Genomic DNA, 19,649 nt, shown 5'->3' with positions numbered 1-19,649 from the left:
TGTGGTCTGGCCTGGATTCCGCGCCCAGCTCTCTTCCAACAGGCTGTGTGCCCTGGAGCACACACTGTACCTCTTGGGGCCTGGTCTGTTCAGTGAGGCCACTGGTGCTGCTGTGGGGTCTCCCAAGCCGTTGGCCTCTGGGCATGGCCTTCCAGGCGCTCTGATGGGCGGTGGTCCAGGTAGGGAGACTGTGGTTTCTGACTAGGGCAGAGACCCTGACCACTCTTTCTTTGTCTTCCCAACGCCACTCTAGGAATCCCTGCGGCTCCAGGAGCAGGCGGCCCTGGAGGCAGAGGAAGGAGAGGGGCTGCAGCAGACCCTGAGGGACATGGCCCAGGTTGGAGGCAGGCCAGCGCTGGCGGGGGCCTGGGCAGGGCCAGGGCAGGCGGGCCTGGACCACTGCGTCCCCTGGTGGCTTTGAGCTGAACTGCAAGCGGTTGAGGGCCCTGGCGCCCTCCCTGCTGTTCTCAGCTCAAACTCTGTCCGGAGCGGAGGCACTGCCTGTTCCCTGCCCGTCTGAGAAAGGCTCTATGGTGTCTTCTCAGTAAACGGAAGGCGTCCCGGTGGGCTGAGGGCTGTGATCAGGAAGCCTGCTTTTGGGAGGGCCCTAGGCTGTGTTGCGGAGTCTGTGGTGAAGCTGGATGCCAGGACTCCAGTGGCCGCGCTGCGCCCCACTAACCGCGCAGCTCCCCTCCCCTTCTCTCTGACCCACCCCCAGGCTGTCCTGTCGGACACGGACAGCGGCGTCCAGTTAAGTGGCTCCGAGCGCACAGCGGACACTTCGGACGGCAGCCTGCGGGGGCTCTCGGGGGCCCGGACCCCGTCCCCGCCGAGGCGGCCCTCACCCGGCCGCGGCCGCTCCCCGCGCCGAGGCCCGTCCCCCGCATGCTCGGACTCCACGCTGGCCCTCATCCACTCGGCTCTGCACAAGCGCCAGCTACAGGTCCAGGTGGGACAGGGCTTGAGCACCCTGTGCTGGGGATCCAGCCCAGGGCGGGGCCTGGCGCCTCCGTGGGTGGGGCCTGAGCACCCTAGGAAACCCTAGGGGCAGCCAGAGCCCGGGGAGAGGGTAGAGAGTCGGGACCGGAGGTGGCCGAGCGCGCAGCGTCTGGAGTGGGAGGGGCCTGAGCTGCTGGGGGCGGGGCCTGGGTGGAGCTAGAGTCCTGGTGTGGGAGGGGCTTGAGCCGCTAGGGGCGGAGCCTGGGTGGAGCTAGAGTCCTGGTGTAGAGCGGAAGACGAGGCGCCCACATCTACCAAGACAGCCTTGGGTGAGGGCGTCAGACGCGGGGTGCGGAAAGGAGTGTGCTTGGTGTTCGGGAGACTTGGGTAGTTGTCTGGGGCCCCAGGAGCTGGAGGTTCAGAGCCCTGGCAGAGGTGTCAGAAGGGTGGGAGGGCACCGTGCAGGGGAGTGGACACTGAGCCTATGGGCTTCGCTCCACTTTGCCGCCCAGGGATGGACGCAGGTCTGGGTCCCAGAGCAGGCTGGTGTACATCCTGCGGAGAGCAAGGGCTTCCCTGGACTCAGTGATTCTGCCACAGGACATGCGGGGGCGCTATGAGGCCAGCCAGGACTTGCTGGGCACCCTGCGGAAGCAGCTTAGTGACAGTGAGGGTGAGCGCCGTGCCCTGGAAGAGCAGCTGCAGCGTCTGCGGGACGACGCCGACGGGGCCGCCCGGGCCCAGGAGGACGCGCAGCGGGAAGCCCAGCGCCTGCGCAGCACCGTCGACCTCCTGAACAGGTGCCAGAGGCCAGAGGTGGGGCGCCCAGCCCCAGGGATGAGTCAGCCTGCACGTGCTGGATTTGCACTAATACGGTCGTAACTGGCCACGTGTGTCTGTTCAAATATAAGGCAACGTTTACAAAAGCGAAAATTCAATCCCGCAGTTGCGTTAGCTTCAAGCGCACGTATGACTAGGAAACATCTCCATCGGCCCCGAGAGTCATGTTGGCAGTGTTATTCTAGACTCTGTTTCTTGGGGATTTCAGGGACAAGAAATTATCCGTTCTTGGCTGCCTGATGGTTTTGATTTTTTGTTCTTGCTTATTTTTCTTTTTTAATGTAACTACATAATAAAAAGGTTGAAAATGGAGGGAAATAAAAAGGTGAAATCTCTTCACAGCCCTCCCTCCCCCACCCATCCTGACCCTGTTAATGCCCTGGCTTTGCTTTCCATCATGTTTCCTGACAGTTTGCAAGCGTCCCCCGTACACCTCCTGTGTGCCAGGCTCATTGCCAAGTCCTTCACATGTACAGTCTCAGTCAGCCTTCCTGTCAACCCCATGCACCCCACTGCTGTTACTGTCTTGAGGTTGAGAGCCTTGCCCAGGGTCACACAGCAGTGTCCTGGGGTAGGCGATGGGATTCTGGTCCATCTCATGGCAAAACCAGTGCTTCCCGCCTTGGAAGGAGGAGTGCTTTTTTGTAGTAGTATTCTTAGTGAATGCCTCGTTTCGCTTGGTATTGTTTTTCTTAATTTCACGTTGTTATGTTTTCCTCTGCCTACTGCCAGCCTTCGTGCCTAGTGTATTCACAGGGTGCCATTTTGAGCGAAGGGGAGTTGGCAGTGGAGGATATGACAGCCGTCAGCCCTAAACCAGAAACTCGAGTCTTGGAAGGAGGCTCTTCCCTCCCTTGCCCTTGCCCTGGTTGCCACGTGCTGCTGGCCTGGGCAGCAGACTTTGGGATCTGGACACGCCCAGTCTGTTGGGCCTCCCAGAACTGAAGGGCATGGGGTGCTGTAAGGGGGCCTTCCCGGGCTAGGTGGGCCAGCAGACCTGGCGGCAACAGTGCCCGCATGTCTCAAGCCTGGCCTGGCCTCTTCACCCGGAGGCGAGGCTTCCACCCATTTCTCTGGGCCTCCAAGTGGGGCTGGATGGGGAAGAAGGATGTCTGGATTCTCTTTGCTGGAAAGAGCCGGCTCCAGGGAGACGTGGAGGAGATGAGTTGGCCACACGCAGGGGCAGGAAGGCTTCCTGGAGGCACGGGCCTCGGAAGACGGCAGTCTGTGGTTCCTGGCTAGCACAGTAGCGTGGCCATCCTCCGTCATGGAAGGGGCCCTGGCAGCCCCTTCAGCGGCCCCTCCTCTCGTCCTGCAGGGAGAAGGACAGCCTGGCCCACAGCCTGCATGCGGCCAAGCAGCAGGCCGAGGAGCTGCGACAGGAGCGGGAGAAGCTGCAGGTGGCCCAGGAGGAGCTGCGGCGCCAGCGGGACCAGCTGGAGGAAGAGCGGGAGGACGCGGCTCAGGACTGCACGCGGGCGCGCCGGGAGCTCGAGCGCAGGCGAGTGGCTTCTGGCGCTGAGCTGGGCCCGGGGCCCTGGCTGTCCCTGGGGGCTCGGGAGCACTGACTGTGCGCGGGCCTCCCATGTGCTCGGAGTCCTCGCCGCACCCCCTGCTGCAGGGTCTCCTAGCCAGACCTGCAGGAAACTGGGGCTCGGGCAGGTGGAGTCGTTTCCCAGAGATCAGAGCTGGTCGGAGGTAGAGTGTGGATGATGATAACAGCTAATATAACAGCAGTTACTTTGTTGTTCGGTCGCCAGGTCGTGTCCGACTCTTTGCGACCCCGTGGACACATGGCAGCATGGAAGCATGGCAGGCTTCCCTGTAGTTACAATATATAATAACTTCCCTGTAATCATGTATATAACATTTATATGAAAGCAAGCAAAGTTGCTCCGTCGTATCCAACTGTTTGTGACCCCACGGACTGTAGCCTACCATGCTCCTCCGTCCATAGGATTTTCCAGGCAAGAATATTGGAGTGGGTTGCCATTTCCTTCTCCAGGAGATCTTCCTGACCCAGGAATAGAACCCAGGTCTCCCGCATGGTACGCAGAGGCTTTACCATCTGAGCCACCAGGGAAGATAACATTAAATAATAGTTATATGTAACTTCATATATAATATAAAGTTACACATAACATTCAGTTCAGTTCAGTCGCTCAGTCGTGTCTCTTTGCGACCCCATGAACCACAGCACGCCAGGCTTCCCTATCCATCACCAACTCCCAGAGTTTACCCAAACTCGTGTCCATTGAAATGTCGGTGATGTCATCTAACCATCTCATCCTCTGTCATCCATATTATTTAATTAAAACGTAACATTTTATATGTAACATTATTTTAATTAATAATATTATTTTTAAATTTAAAGTTATAATAATAAGACTAATACTAACATTACTAAGTACCAGACACCATTTTAAGCGCTTAGCTTCTCTTGTTTCACCTTCTTAATAACTCTGTGATGTAGGGGCTGTTATTAGCTCCATCTTATCAACAGCGAAACTGAAGCACAGAAAGGTCATTTAAGTTGAAGACCCAGGATTTGAACCCAATCACTGGGGCTTCAGAGTTAACGTCTTAATCACTGTACTGTTCACTTATTTCTCTGAGGCATAAGTGACAGTGATGTTTAGCACGTTGTGCCGGTGGATGTTATCCTTGTTTCTGAAGGCCCTTGGGGAGGTATGTCAGGTTACAGTAAAGACACACGTCCTTTTAACAACTTCACAAGGTGGGTGTTACCCCATTTTGCAGATGTGAAAACTGAGGTTCAGAGTCACCGTGGGCTTGGCTGTCCCTGTGGGTGAGGCTCCTGCCTCGTGCCTGGCCTCTCGCTGCTCCAGCATGTCTGGCGGTGGGAGACTCAGGGGAGTGACTGGGGCAACCCCTGCCCTCTGCCCCACAGCCACAGACAGTTGGAGCAGCTGGAAGGGAAGCGCGCAGGGCTGGCGAAGGAGCTGGTGGAGGTGCGGGAGGCGCTGAGCAGTGCCACGCTGCAGCGGGACATGCTGCAGGCCGAGAAGGCTGAGGTGGCCGAGGCGCTGGCCAAGGTGGGTTCCCGTTTGCCACCCCGCCACAAGCCCACCTCTGCCCTGGGCCCCAGGCCTTCTCCCTCTGGCCACAGGCTGGCCCCCTCCTCCTAGACTCAGGCTGACCTCTGTCCTGGGCCGCAAACAGACCTCTGATCCCAGCCGTAAGTGAACTGCCCTCCAGGCCTGGTCATACCTCTGCTTTTCCAGGTGCTTCTGGGGCAGGGCCTGTGACTCAGGTCGTCCGGCCCCATCTCTGGGCATAGGTCCTGGGGTCTGTGAGTGCTGGGGGCACAGTTCTTGGTTGGTGCCGGCCCCACTCCCTGTGTCTAGGCCCTGAGCAGGCCCGCCCCCGACCCCACGCTGGTGCCCTCTGACCTCTGGCCGTGCCCGGTGGCGGGAGCCGGCCTTGTCGGCCCTCGTCCAGCTCTGCGTGGGCAGCAGGCCATCTGCAGGGATTCTGTCTCACGCTGCATCTCCTTCTCATGGCCCCGCCCTGTCTGAGGGCCTTGTCTCCCCACGCCTCTCCCTCCGCCCATCTCTCTGACTTTCTCCTCGTGCTTTTGCGTCTCCGCGTCCCTCACGTCTCTTCGCTGCTCTCTCCGCCTGACCGTCTGGCCGCTGGTTCCAACCCTGCAGGCGGAGGCTGGCCGCGTGGCGCTCGAGCTCTCCACGACCAAGCTGAGGGCGGAGGAGGCCTCTCTGCGGGATGCCTTGTCCAAGCTGAGCGCCCTGAATGAGGGTCTGGCGCAGGACAAGCTGGCCCTGAACCGCGTTGTCGCCCAGGTACGTGGTGGGCCCGTGGACCCTCCTGCCTTACTCCTGCCCCTGCTCCTCAGAGACCCCCCAGAGGCGTCCCCAGGCCCAGCTCAGGCCCAGCCCACCCCTCCCTGGACGCCTCTGTTCCTCTGTCTTGTTCTGTCTCTGACTCCGTCTGTCTTCTCCCTTGTGGTCTGATGGAAAAGAAGCTCCGCAGGCCCTGCGTCTCCTCCCCAATGGCCTGATGGCCTCTGGCCCCGCGCTTGGCCCTCGGGAACCTCCCCTGTCCTCTAGCCCAGTGTGGGTGATGGGTGGGCCCCCTTCCGCATGAGGGCTGGGTTTGCCCCCGCTCTCAGCCCCGCCTGACCTGCAGCTGGAGGAGGAGAAGGCGGCCTTGCTGGGCCGGCAGCGGCAGGTGGAGCAGGCGGCCGCCACGTCTCAGGAGGAGCAGGAGCGGCTGCAGCAGGAGCGGCTGGAGCAGGAGGTGGAGCGGCAGGGCCTGGAGGGCTCCCTGCGGGCAGCGGAGCGGGCCCGGGAGGTGCTGGAGCGCCAGCTCCCCGAGCTGCACCGCGAGCGCTGTCGGCTGCAGGAACAGCTCGCCCAGGTGGGTGGAGGGGCAACACTGGAGGGCTTCTAGACGCTGGAAGTCACAGGCTCTGGAGCCTGATTCCCCGCTGAAATCCAGCCCCGCCTCTGCAAGCTGGGACCTGGAGCAAGCTCCCCAACGCCCCCATGTCCCGGTGGCCCCATCTGCAACACTGGGATGATAGCTCTCATCCCAGAGGGTTGTTCTGAAGAGTGCACCGTGTAAACACTTGGAAAAACGAGTCACCACTTAGTAGATACGCGGCAGAGAAGTTCAGAACTGGAGTCAGGCGTGCTGGGAAACCATAGCTGGAGGGACCTTGGGTGTCTGTCCTGGAGGGCCTGGCTTCCTGGGAGAGGTCGCTAGCGAGCAGCCCGTGTGGCGCGGGAGCCGGGCTCCAGGCCCCTCCCTGCAGCCTGTGGGGCAGTTCTCCTGTGGTCTGTGCTATATACCCACCTTCCCTGGACATGCTGGGGGAACAGCAGGGGTTCAGTTACTGCCCAGACTGAGCGAGGACCCTGTGCACTGCAGGTCCAGAGAAGGCTGTGATTTGTCCAGATACAGCATGTCAGGGTAGACCCTGGGCTTGGGCCTGGTCTCCTGCCTGCCAGGCCAGGGCTGGGTCAGGCCCAGAGCTGGGATGCTTCAGGATAAGCAGGGGAGATCCCAGGGGTGGCGCTCACAGTGCCTAGTGGGGGCCAGCTCTCCAGGCAGGTGAGCGAGCGGGAGCAGCAGCTGGAGCAGGCCCGACAGGAGACGCAGCGGCAGACGGAGGCGCTGGAGCGGGCAATGCGGGAGAAGGAGGCTCTGGCCAAGGAGAGGGCTGGCCTGGCAGTGCAGCTGGCGGCCGCCGAGCGTGAAGGCCGGGCCCTGTCGGAGGAGGCTGCACGCCTGCGGTAAGGCCTTGGGCTCTGCCTGGCCCCCCTGGGAGGGATTGGCCAGGGTCGCCCGGTGACCAGCCCCGCCCACGCATTGGACCCAGCTGGGCAGGTAGGGTGGCACCTGGCCCTGCCGGGCCACGCCCCGGAATCCTCTGGGGCCCCGGGTGTTGGGTCCCAGGCCTCAGGTATGTCGTGTGCTGCAGCTCGGAGAAGGAAGCCCTGGAGAGCAGCCTGTTTGAGGTGCAGAGGCAGCTGGCGCAGCTTGAGTCCCGGCGGGAGCAGCTGGAGGCAGATGGGCGGGCCCTGCTGCTGGCCAAGGAGGCCCTGACCGGTAGGCAGGCCTGAGGCGAGGGGCGGGGAGCACCGGGCTCCACCCAGACTGCACCCCGTGGAGTTCTGGGCTCTCCCTGAAGTGGGGGTCCTTGGCTCTGGCTGACCTGGCCCCCAGCCCCTCCTCTTTCTGGGCTGCAGGCTCCTCATCTGACAGAGATGAGGAGCCCCACCTCCTGAGGCTTCACCAAGATGAGGTGAGGGGAGCATGGCCTCGGCAGGATGCCTGCTGCTTATCGTCAGCAGGACCCTGAGAGAGCCCCGAACTCTCTGGAGCCATCAGCTGCCTTTATGGTGGCTTTCATTGCCCGCAGTCTCGGAGCTCGGGGTTTTTTCTCGCTCCACATTTACTGAGCACCTCAAGAAGGGGAATGCCGACAGTGTCCGGTGGCCTCCAGCCCCCAGGATGGTGTCTGGATTCCTCCTGCAGTCGGGCGCACTTTCGTCGCGGCCGTTTCCATTAGTGCTGACAGTCCCCCAAGCATACCGTGGCAGTCAGTCACTAACGGCGGCGTCTTGCGGAAAGCTGCGTGGCCTTGGGAGGACCCTGTCTTCCCTGAGCCTCCCTGTCCTCACCTGGGAGTTGGGGGTAAGCCTCCTAGGCGTGATGTGAAGCTGTGACATGCCCGCCAGGTGCCCGCCAGAGCACGCGCTCAGTGACGGGGGCTGCCGTATGTTTGTGTCCTCCCCATCCTGGGGCCCCTTCTTCAGTCATTTCACCCTTGAGATGCCGTTCCAAGTGGGTAGGGCCACTGGGCCATGCAGCCGATAGGGAACTGCGGCGCGGAGAGGGCAAGGAGGCTCTCCAGGGGAACTCAGCCTCGACACCAGAGGGACGCTCTCCCCTCTGGGACTTTGTCCCCGTGGTTCCCCTGGCCCAAGTCTGCTGGCCCACTGGGGAGTTCGCCCCAAGACCTGCCTGCCCTGTACAGGGGAGCTGGCGGGCCTGCGACAGCAGATGGCAGCTGCAGAGCAGAAGGCTGCTCTGGACAAGGAGCTGACGGCCCAGAAGCTGCTGCAGACTGAGCGGGAGGCCCAGGCCTCTCTGCGGGAACAGCGGGCAGCCCACGAGGAGGATCTGCAGCGCCTCCAGCGAGAGAAGGTTCGGGCTGCTGCCTTGGGGCAGACTGGGGAGGGCTGGATGGGGGGTGGCTCTGAACCACTAGCTTTTGCTCCTCTGTGACCTCAGGCAAGTCAGCCTTCTCACTCTGCCCCAGTCTCCAAATCTGTGAAATGGAACTTCATCTGTGTTTCAGAGGCTCTAGGGGCAGCTGGGAGGATCCATCAGGGGCCCCTTCTTATCAACCATGCAGATTCCCAGGCCCCAGACTTCCAGCCCTGGTGATCCGAGGCAGGAGGTCCACAGACGTGTTTGGAAAACGCTGGTCTAATGCACAGCAGGAAAGCACTTTAACTTGTGAGAAGTGCTATTTGCACTATTTGAAAGTATGTTTGAAAGTGCTATTTGAAAGTAAATTCTGGAGACCAGAGCACCTAGGAGAGTAAGGGGCAGGTCACTGGAAGAGCAGAGCAGCAGTGTCTGAGCACACCGGCTCTCGAGCTGTGTTGCCCGGCTCAGACCTGGTCTTGGCCGCCTGTTGGTTTTGCTACCAAAGGCCGCTGTGCCTTCACTTGCTCATCGTAACCGTGGGGAACGGTGACAGTTTGAGGCTGGCCAGAAAGCTTGTTCAGGATGGAATGGCAGGCCAGCCCAACCACACGAAGGGCTTCCCACAGAGCAGGCGCTTTCTGGATGCTGGTGGTTATTGCTGCACTGAAGCACTTCCCCGGCAGGCCTCTGGGCAGGGCCCTGCTTCACCCCTCTTGGACTGGGCTGCCTCTGACAGAGGGTTCGGGCTGTGGCCCTCTCCGCCAGGGGCCCACGCACCCCGCCTTCTTGGATTTGGGTGGATGGAGGCCCCCTCCCTCAGCAGGGGCGGCACCGCCTTTTACGCAGGGTGTCCTCACAGCTGCTAGGACGTGTGCGGGGCCAGGCGACCCCCTTAGGCCCCGGGCGGGCTCTGCCTGTGCTGCCTGTGGGTCTCACCCACCCAGTCCTGGGGGCCAGAGTCCATGCCCGCCCCCCCTCTCCCTGCAACCCCAGACTCAGCCTCTTAATGTCAGCAGACCTGTGGCTCCCAGACCCAGGCCGCCTCAGTCCTCACAGCCGACCTAGCCCTGCTCTGCCCAGACCCCGAATCCCAGGCCTTCTTCCGCATTCTGTGTGTGCGCGTGTTAAGTTGCTCAGACGTGTCCCGACTCTTTGCGACCCCATGGACTGCACCAGGCTCCTCTGTCCGTGGGATTCTGCAGGCAAGGAGACCAGTGTGGGTTGCCGTGCCCTCCTCCAGGGGCTCTTCCCGACCCAGGGATCGAACCCCAGTCTCTTACGTCTCCTGCACTGGCACGTTGGTTCTTTACTACTAGCGCCACCAGGGAAGCCCACCACAGCCCACTGTTCTAAAATTCAGATTGCCCCTTATCGCCCTGGCTTGAGACCTCTGCTGTCCCTAGGAATCAGATCACTCCCCCCGACGTGCACTGGTCTGGCGTGGTCTGGTCTGACTGCTCCATGTGGCTCTGGCCCTGGCCTTCACCCTGTCTGCCTTGTAATTCGAGCTCCAGGGACCGTAAACATCATGGTTTCCCTGTTCGTCTTCCTCTTTCCTCCAAGCTGTTTCTGGGGCTGGACTCGGGCCCAGGGTCCTTTTTCTTTTTTCTCTACCTGACTAACTGCTGCTCATTTCCTCCAGGAAACATTTTCTGCCCCCGCTCCACTCAGCCCCCATCCTCCCAGCCTGCTAGCTGCTGCTCCTTGGGGTTTGCACAGCCCTTGCATGTCCCTGTCATAGCCCTTCCTCTTACCCACCTCACCTGCCCTGAGGCCCGGCCGCCCTGAGGGTGGAGAGCGGCTGCCCACCCAGCTGCATGGGTCACGCACACCTCGGCCTGGCCCTCAGGAGGCGGCGTGGCGGGAGCTGGGCGCAGAGCGGGCCCGCCTGCAGGGTCAGCTCCAGCGGGAGCGGGAGGAGCTGCTGGCCCGGCTGGAGGCTGAGAAGGAAGAGCTGAGTGAGGAGATGGCCGCCCTGCAGCAGGAGCGCGATGAGGGCCTGCTCCTGGCCGAGGCTGAGAAGCAGCAGGTGCGTGGGCTCCGGCGGCCGCCTGAGGGGCCAGTCCCTGCTCGCGGCGCAGGCTTGCGGCCAGGAGTCCTTTCCGGGCCTTAGTCTCCTCACCTCACAGTGGGAACTCAAGGGGCGTTTGTGAGGCATCACCGAGACCCCCATGTCCAGCGGGTGGGCCTGGCACATGGCGGGAGCTTAACGCGTAGCCACCACAATCCTGACACCATGAGTGTTGTTCCCGAAGAGCTGACTCCCTCCACTCACCCTTCCTCCACCCCAGGCCGGGCGTGGCGTCCCCGTGACTGCCTCCGAGCAGTCCCCACAGAGCCTGTGTGCAGCAGCTGACCCTCCTCAGAAAGAACTAACTCCTGAGCTTCCTGTAATGTAATGGAGACAGGGCAGGCTGCATCCATCTCCTTACCCGCCACGTACCCCAGGGCAGGTCACTTTACCTCTTTGAGCCTCAGTAGCCTCATCTGTAAAATGGGAATATTGAAAGGCCCTTCAGGATGTGCGATCTCTCGTGTCTGTGTACAGGTGGTTACCACTGTTGTGACAACAGTGCCCCGGCGCTTTTCTGGGGCTGCGACTTGGCCCCGGCTCCACCTGCGGTGGCCGGTCAGGGCCCCAAGCCCCTGGGGCACCGTTCCCAGGGCGGGGTGGGGAAAGGCCCAAGCATCCCCCCGGACCTCCCAGGATCCTGAGCCCTCTGCTCCCGCCTCTCCGCAGGCCCTGTCACTGAAGGAGTCCGAGAAGACGGCGTTGTCCGAAAAGCTGATGGGGACGCGGCACAGCCTGGCCGCCGTCTCCCTGGAGATGGAGCGACAGAAGCGGGACGCCCAGAGCCGCCAGGAGCAGGACAGGGTAGGGTGGGCGGGGCTGGGGGGTGGGGGCGTAGGCCGAGGCTGGGGCGGAGATGTGGCCCCGGGTGGGCGTGGCCCGGGCAGGGGCGGGGCCCGGGACGAAGGCTTGGCTGTGCCCTGCGGCAGCTTCCAGGCTGTGCTGGAGGCTTCGCCCTTTCTTGGGGGTCGCCACTGGAGGCAGAGGGTACAGCTGGGCCCTGTGAATCCCTAGCCTGGGGGAGACAAGCTGCGTGCAGAGTGCTTCCGGGTGTTGAGATCACAGAGGGCCTGAAGGGCCGCCATGCGCGGCCGCGCTGGGAGCCGACAGTGGGCAGTGCCCCGCTAGCCCAGCTGCAGTCAGGGGCGGGCTGGCGGGGGCAGGGCCGGGGTGGACACTACAGCCCCAAGTCTGAGGAGCCATCGATCCTAGAGCACCGTGAACGCCCTGACGTCCGAGCTGCGGGACCTGCGGGCCCAGCTGGAGGAGGCCGCCGCGGCCCATGCCCAGGAGGTGAAGAGGCTGCGGGAGCAGGCTGGGGACCTGGGCCGCCAGCGGGAGTCCTGCCTGCGCGAGGTGAGCCGCCCGCCCGCCTGCCTGCTCGCCCCTCTGCCGCAGCACAGCTGAGGCCGCTGGGGGCCCAGAAGGTGCCTTTGAGAGTAAGGGAAAGAAGGAGGGAAGGAAGGGAAGCGAACATTTGTTAAGGGCCTTCTGTGTACTTGAAAGGTTGGTGGGGTCCCTGCCTTCTTAACTCATTATTGACCAGGGGTTTTTGCAGAAATTAATGCCTGTGGCCAGCAATTTGTAAGTGAATATTGAAACGTTTTTGGTCAACATATTCAGGTAACAGGTTGTATTAATACATCTCTGGTCAATAACGTGTTAAGGTTGATCCTTAGGATGATCGATCTTTTCAGGGGGCTCTGTTGCACAGCATGTGGCAACTTCTCCAGCCAGGGATCACACCCGTGCCCTCTGCAGGGGAAGTGTGGAGTCCTAACCACCGGACCACCACAAAGTCCCTGCAGGGTGCTCTTGACTGATGATTAGGTGGTGGTAGTGTTAGTCGCTCAGTTGTGTCTGACTTTACAACCCCATGGACTGCAGCCCACCAGGCTCCTCTGTCCATGGAATTCTCCAGGCAAGAATACTGGAGTGGGTAGCCGTTCTGCTCTCCAGGGGCTCTTCCTGACCCAGGGATCGAACCGGGTCTCCTGCATTGCAGGTGGACTCTTCACCGTCTGAGCCACCGGGGAGGCCCTGATTGATGGTTCTTTCAGGCCAGAGCACCGCTGACTCCAGCATGCTTTGCCCCAAATCATAACCTGCTCACCTGCAGGCCCAGTCGCGGCAGAGGGATGGGGCAGGCGCCTATGGCTCCGGAGACGGGAATGGGCGGGCTCGCACCCAGCCCAAGGGGGCCTGGCCCTCGGCTGTGGACACCCGCTGTCCTCACAGGCAGAAGAGCTTCGGACCCAGCTGTGCCTGCTGGAGGAGGCGCGCGGCGGGCTGCGGCGGGAGCTGCTGGAGGCCCAGCGCAAGGTGCGGGAGGGCCAGGACGGCCACGAGGCCCAGCGCCAGGAGGTGGCCGAGCTTCGGCGCAGCCTGAGCGAGGGCACCAGGGAGCGCGAGGCCCTTCGGCGCTCCAACGAGGAGCTGCGTGCGGCCCTGAAGACGGCAGAGAGCGAGCGGGTCAGGTGGGGGATGCGCTGGCCCTTCACCGAGCCCCGCCCCTTCGCCAAGCCCCGCCCCTCACTTCCTTCCGCCTCATCCCTGGGACTATCTCCATCCCCACGGTTCTGGGGGAATCGCACAGGTGGGGTTTCCCTACCCTCAGACCAAGCTCAGACTCTACCCGTTTGAGGTGATTTTCCTTCCCTGCAGGAAGGGGAGTGGTGGTGGCCGGTGGGGGGCGGCGGCGGGGTTGGGGGTGGGGGGGCCAGACCCTGGCCCCACCTGCCAGCATCGCCCTGGAGACCAGTGTGCCTTCTGGTCCACCTCTCCCCGCCGAGGGTCTGCTCCCCGTCCCTGGAGGGCCTGGCCCAGGGGAGGACCGCTTGGCAGGTGGCACTGGGCACCTGCGGGCAGGAGGCAGCCAGAGCCACTCCAGAAACCAGGGGCAAGGGCAGCTGTATAGGGTCACTCAGGGTACCCTCCCCAGGACTGGGGGCCACCTCTGCCCTCTGATCCCTCCAGCCTGAAGCTTGCCAACGAGGACAAGGAGCAGAAGCTGGTGCTCTTGGAGGAGGCCCGGGTGGCCGTGGGCAAGGACGCTGGGGAGCTGCGGGCCAGGCTGCAGGAGGTGGAGCGCTCCCGGCTGGAGGCGCGGCGGGAGCTGCAGGAGCTCCGGCGGCAGGTACACCCCCACCCCCATCCCCCCCACCGGGCACTCGCTGTGTGCCCCAAGTCTACCGCACCCCCTTCCTGGAGCCGAGGCCCCTCGTATATTTAAAACCAAGGGCTTGAACTGCAAAAGGCCTGTTACCTGTCTTTGGTATTAATGGATGGTCTTCGAGAGGAGTCCTCAAACCATGAAACTGTGTGTGTGTGTGTGTGTACTTTTGTGTACACATTTATTCACATAGCTCCACAGATTGGGTCCGGGGCTCTTAGCCAATTCTCAAAGGAATCTGTGAAGAACCGGAGGTGCAGATCCCATGAACTAGGTCAGGAGCTGCCAAACCCTTGTTTTGAAAAGTGTCCGATAGTAAATATTTCCAGCTTTCTGGGCCTTACGGTCTCTGTCGCAACTACTCTTCTCTGCCATCATCGGGAGGAAGCTGGCCTGGGTGGTACCTAACGTGAGTGGAGTGTGTTCCCTTAAAACCCTGCCTGTGGACATTGAAATTTGAATTTTATATACTTTCCATGTGTCAGAAATATTCTTTTTTTGCTTTTCTTTCAACCATGTAAAAATGAGGCATTTTTAACTACTCAAAACATACAAACCATCCTTAGCTCAAACTCTTACAGAAACAGGTGACTAGTGGAATTTGGCCTCTGGAATCTTGGCCTGCCATTTGCAGAGCTCTGAACTAGATGACCTCCAAGGCCGTCAACAGCAGCAAGCACTTAAGTACCTGCTGTATACTGGGCACTGCCCTGGTCACTGAGCACTCAGGCTTCCCCACTCCAGAAGACCAGCAGGACAGGAAACAGCCCCCTTTGGCACCCAGGCTCTGAGATACTGCAGCCTCAATAACGGACCCCCCCCCGCCCACCTTCCACCAGTGTGCCCCTAATCCTCTACCCAGGCCCCTTTCTGCTAGGCTGAAGTCCTGGGAAACCACGAGAATCTCTGACGGGAGCCTGTGTACCAGGCTCTTGCTGGGGTTTTGTGTGAGATAGCATGTTTTCAAGTTCCCTTTGCTAAAGTGCTGCAGGGTAGGCGGGCCTCACCCCCACCTGCCTCTCTGGGAAATAGGGGGCTAGAAACATCCCTTTGATTCTACTTGTCTGAGATCAGATCCCAGTGTGCTGCTTGTGGGCTGTGTGACTTTGGGCAAGTCAGCTCTCTGAGTTTTCGTTTTCTTGTCTGTTAAAGAGGGATAATGTCAGTACCTATCCTGTATTAACGAGTTCACATGGCCAAAGTACTTAGAACAGGGCTGGACATGTGGCAGACACTCCATAAAATTAGGCATCATGGTGGAGTAGAAAGATGACCCAGAGTCCCTGCCCTGCAGAACTCCTGGGGGTCAGCACTCCCTGCCCCGACTCTCTGTGGGAGGTGGCTGTGAGTAGGTGGTACACTGAGGTCACTGGTGCCCAGGTGAGTAGGTGGCACACTGAGGTCACTGGTGCCCAGGTGAGTAGGTGGCACACTGAGGTCACTGGTGCCCAGGTGAGTAGGTGGCACACTGAGGTCACTGGTGCCCAGGTGAGTAGGTGGCACACTGAGGTCACTGGTGCCCAGGCGCCTGACCGGGCTGGAGCTATCAGGCACGGGCTTCCAGTGGATTAGGGTTGTGTTCAGTGTTATGTATCCCTAGAGATTCCTAGGTGGCTCAGTGGTAAAGAATCCGCCTGCCAATGCAAGAGATGTGGGTTCCATCCCTGGGTTGGGAAGATCCCGTGGAGGAGAAAATGGCAGCCCACTCCAGTGTTCTTGCCCAGATAATCCCACGGACAGAGAAACCTGGTGGGCTACAGTCCGTGGGGCTGCAAAGAGTCGGGCAGTAAGCACGCACACGTGGTCGTGGTCTCTAGAGCTGCGGGTCCCGAGTTCCCTCCGTGCCAGGTTTGGACCAGGCAGGTTCCGGGGCAGAGCTGAAGCACTGCTGTTGGGGCTTGTGGCACTCACGGGCACCCTGGACTCGAAGGGAGCATGGTGCTGAGAAGCGTCCTCAGTTCTGCCTGTGCCCACTCTCTCCCAGATGAAGATGCTGGACAGCGAGAACGCCAGGCTGGGCCGAGAGCTGCTGGAGCTGCAGGGCCGCCTGGCGCTGGGCGAGCGGGCAGAGAAGGAGGGCAGACGGGAGGCCCTGGGCCTGCGACAGAAGCTGCTGCAGGGCGAGGCCAGCCTGGAGGCCGTGCGACAGGAGGTAACCAGACGGTGGGCAGGCTGCCTGGATGGGAGGGTCCTCAGGCGCAGTTAGAAGGGGCTGGGGACTCCAATAATGAAGTCGTCTTTTTTGGCCACGCTGCTTGGCATGTGGGATCTTAGTTCTCTGACCAGGGATTGAGCCGTGCCCCTGCAGTGGAGGCAGGCTTAGCGCTGGGCCTCCGGGGAAGCCGTGCTGCAGGCATTCTGAGAGGCCACACCTTAGGACTGGCCCCTGACCCCCACTCCTGGGGACTCTTCCCCGAGTATAACAGTAACAGTAATACCGATAAGAACTGTGTAGCGGGGGTAGGAGAGCTTTGTAGACAGAAACTTGTTTGATTCTCCCAGCAGCCTCATGAGGTGGGTATAATTAGCCCCAGTTTAGAGAGAGAACCAGATACTGAGGCTCAGAGGTCAAGGGTACTTACCCAAGGTCACACGGCCACCCAGGTCTGTCTGACTACAAAGCCGACACGTGCTGGCACCGAATCTACTGTGTGACCTTGACTGAGTCACTCGACCTCTCTGTGCTTCAGAGCAATTATAGGAGAGGGGTATACCAGGCCCTGGCGCAGGTCTCGGCATCCAGGTGTCCAGTGGACGCGCTCAGTGAAACTAACGGCAGTGAGTGGGAGGTTGGCTCATTCTCTGAGCCAGAGGCGTGTGTGGTGTGTGTGTCACGCGCGTCGCTGGTAAGGAGTTTTTAGTGCCTCCTGTCATTGTGTGATTCACTGATAAATTACGTGCACTGAGAGGCACCCTGGTCTGGTGGTTAAGAGGGAAGGTCTGGGTCCAGGGCTGCCTGGCTTTGAATCCTAGCTCTCAGTTTTCTAGCATTGTGGCCTTGGGCAAGGTAGGGAACGGCCCGGTGTCTCAGTTTCCTCATCTGTGAACGGAGATGACTCAGTGGTGATTAGATTTGGTTTTCTGGGTGGGGGAAGTGCTTAGTGCCTGGCCTGGCACTAATAAGTCCTATCTGCAGGCCTTAGCTGTTAGTTTATGACTAATGAACGGTGTACACTGCAAGGCACATACAGAGAAGGCAGAGAGAAAACACGCTAGCCGCTCCCTCCCTTACTCTCACGACGTTCGCGCATCTCCTACGTAGGTGGAGACCACAGGTGCTGCGTGCCGTACTTTTTGGCCCGTTGGCCGGGAGGCTGGGTGTCTGTTGAGGGGTGGCTTTGCTGACCCCTACTCCTGGGCCTTGTCCCCACTCCAGCTCCAGGGGGCCCAGCGGAAGCTGCAGGAGCAAGAAGGCGAGTTCCGGACCCGGGAGCGAGACCTGCTGGGCTCCCTGGAGGAGGCGCGCGGTGCCCGGAGCCAGCAGCTGGACCATGCCCGCAGCCTGGGACTCAAGCTGGAGGCCGCCCGGGCCGAGGCCGCGGACCTGGGACTGCGACTCAGCGCAGCCGAGGGCCGGGCTCAGGGCCTGGAGGCTGAGCGGGCCCGCGTGGAGGCTCAGCGGCGCGCGGCAGAGGCCCAGCTCGTCGGCCTGCGCTCGGCCCTGCGCCGGGGCCTGGGGCTCGGGGGGCCAGTGGCCGGCTCCCCCGCCCGGGGCGTGCCTGCGGGAGGTGAGAACAGAAGCAGCGGTCGGCGGGCGGGCCTTGCGGGGCCTCCGCCCCTCTCCCGCCCCTAGGCCTAGCTCTACCGCTACCAGGCGCCCAGGGCCTGGCCGCCCCTCCTCTGATGACCCCGCCCTGTGGCTGGTTCTGGTGACTTCGCAGAGCCCGCCCACCTGGGGCCCAAATCACTTTCCGGCCTCTTAGCCGGGGCCACGCCCCCTCACAGAGGCAAAGGGGCACACATGGATTGATTGCTGCTTTTTAAAGGGCTTTCCTAGTAGCCCAGAGGGTAAAGCGTCTGCCTACAATGGGGGAGACCTGGGTTTGATCCCTGGGTCAGGAAGATCCCCTGGAGAAGGAAATGGCAACCCACTCCAGTATTCATGCCTGGAAAATCCCATGGACCAAGGACCCCGTGGGGTTGCAAAGAGTCGGACACGACTAAGCAACTTCACTTCAGAGGAAGCGGGAGGTGCTTCCTTTTTTTTACATTGAACCATGGTTGATTTGCGGTGTCACTTCTGATGTAGAGTGACGGGATACAGTTACATGTATGGAAGTGGCTTCCCTGGTGGCTCAGTGGGTAAAGAATCCGCCTGCAATGCCAGAGATACCGGTTTGATTCTTGGGTCGGGAAGGTCTGGAGAAGGGAAAGCCTACCCACTCCAGTATTCCTGGGCTTCCCTGGTCCCTCCTCTGGTAAAGAACCCATCTGTAGTGCGGGAGACCTGGGTTTCATTCCCGGGTTGGGAAGATCCCCTAGAAAAGGGATAGGCTACCCACTCCAGTATTCTTGGGCTTCCCTTGTGGCTCAGCTGGTAGAGAATCTCCCTGCAATGTGGGAGACCTGGGTTTGATCCCTAGGTTGGGAAGATGCCCTGGAGAAGGGAAAGGCTACCCACTCCAGTATTCTGGCCTGGAGAACTCTGTGGACTGCATCGTCCATGAGGTCGCAAAGAGACACAACTGAGAGACTTCCACTTCACTTTATGTATGTAGGTATATTTTAAAATATTTTTTTGTTATGGTTTATTACAGAGTATTGAATAGAGTTCCTTGTTGTGTATCCACTCTACATAAAATAGCTCATATCTGACAATGCCAAACTCCCAGGTCATCACTCTGCTAACCATCTCCCCCTTGGCATCCACAGGTTTGTTATCCATGTTTGTGGCCCTGTTTCTGTTTCATAAGAGTTTCTTTGTGCCATATATTTAAAAAAACATTTATTCACTTGGCTGTACTTGGGCTTAGTTGTGGCACGCAGGATCTTCCATCTTCATTTTCTGCCTGCTGGATTTTAAGTTAACTGGGCAAGTTCCCTGAGCAGGAATCGAACCCTGGCTCCCTGCACTGGGAGTGCAGAGTCTTAGCCACTGGACCGTCGATTCCACATATAAGTGAGATCGAGTGGCGTTTGTCTTCCTCTTTCTGGCTGGCTTCACTTAGTGTGATGAGCTCTAAGCACACCCACGTTGCTCCCAGTGGCGTCACTTTGCTCTCTTTTGAGGCTGAGCAGCAGTCCGCTGTGTGCGTGTCCGCGTCGTCTTGACCCACTCCTCCGCTGATGGGCATTTAGGCCGCTTCCTGTCTTAATATGGACAGTGCCGCTGAGAACATAGACTGCGTGTGTCCTTTTGAATTCTGTTTTTGTCTGGGGATATGCCCAGGAGTGGGATTGCTGGATCATATGGCAACTCTGTTTTTAATTTTTTGAAGACCTTCCGTACTATTTTCCATAGTGGCTGAGAGGGCTGCATCTTGACGCCCTCACCTCCTCTGGGTCTGTCTGTCCTCTGATTGACTCCTGCCCTCTCTCCATCAGCTCCTCATCCTCTTCCATCTCCCATCACGGCCGCCCACTCCTCTGTTCCGGCCTGCGGCCACTATGTCTACCCTAGAAAGATGCGCACTCAGCCCACCCGCCCTCCAGGAACTTCAGGAAGAGACCCCCCACCTGCCGTCTGCTCCCAAGGCCCAGGGGGTGACACTGGGGAAGGCATCACTGTGCTTCAAGGGTGCAGGCAGCCTCTCAGGGAGCCCTCATCTTGTCTCAGCCTAAGCCCAGTCTCACCTTGACTCCTAGGGCTAGAAAATAGGTCAGGGGAAAGTCAAGGGATATTGTTGGTTGGAACGTAAAATAATGCAACCACTGTGGAAAAGTGGTTGGGCAGTTCCTCAAGCAACTAAAATTTAGAATTACTAT

General features: G+C 60.2%; 1 protein-coding gene across 6 annotated transcripts in view; it reads left to right on the top strand.

Annotated features, from left to right (window-relative positions):
* The window catches only part of CROCC (ciliary rootlet coiled-coil, rootletin), a 57,947-nt gene that overhangs the window by 25,568 nt on the left and 12,730 nt on the right, over positions 1-19,649 (top strand). For 4 of the 6 annotated variants that reach the window (XM_060411520.1, XM_060411518.1, XM_042244769.1 and 1 more), the window contains 17 exons: positions 254-337; positions 719-949; positions 1,540-1,739; positions 3,098-3,280; positions 4,691-4,835; positions 5,454-5,600; positions 5,930-6,177; positions 6,852-7,055; positions 7,244-7,371; positions 8,303-8,472; positions 10,331-10,510; positions 11,222-11,356; positions 11,765-11,908; positions 12,791-13,029; positions 13,529-13,688; positions 15,709-15,876; positions 17,101-17,452. In XM_060411520.1, the coding sequence (XP_060267503.1) occupies positions 254-337; positions 719-949; positions 1,540-1,739; positions 3,098-3,280; positions 4,691-4,835; positions 5,454-5,600; positions 5,930-6,177; positions 6,852-7,055; positions 7,244-7,371; positions 8,303-8,472; positions 10,331-10,510; positions 11,222-11,356; positions 11,765-11,908; positions 12,791-13,029; positions 13,529-13,688; positions 15,709-15,876; positions 17,101-17,452 (3,118 nt within the window). The remainder of the gene's footprint in view (positions 1-253; positions 338-718; positions 950-1,539; positions 1,740-3,097; positions 3,281-4,690; positions 4,836-5,453; positions 5,601-5,929; positions 6,178-6,851; positions 7,056-7,243; positions 7,372-8,302; positions 8,473-10,330; positions 10,511-11,221; positions 11,357-11,764; positions 11,909-12,790; positions 13,030-13,528; positions 13,689-15,708; positions 15,877-17,100; positions 17,453-19,649) is intronic. The other 2 variants (XM_060411519.1, XM_027965673.2) reach the window with 1 other exon arrangement.

The sequence above is a fragment of the Ovis aries genome, chromosome 2 (genome assembly GCF_016772045.2).
Source record: "Ovis aries strain OAR_USU_Benz2616 breed Rambouillet chromosome 2, ARS-UI_Ramb_v3.0, whole genome shotgun sequence".
NCBI lineage: Eukaryota > Metazoa > Chordata > Mammalia > Artiodactyla > Bovidae > Ovis > Ovis aries.
This window is presented reverse-complemented; position numbering and strand designations above follow the sequence as displayed.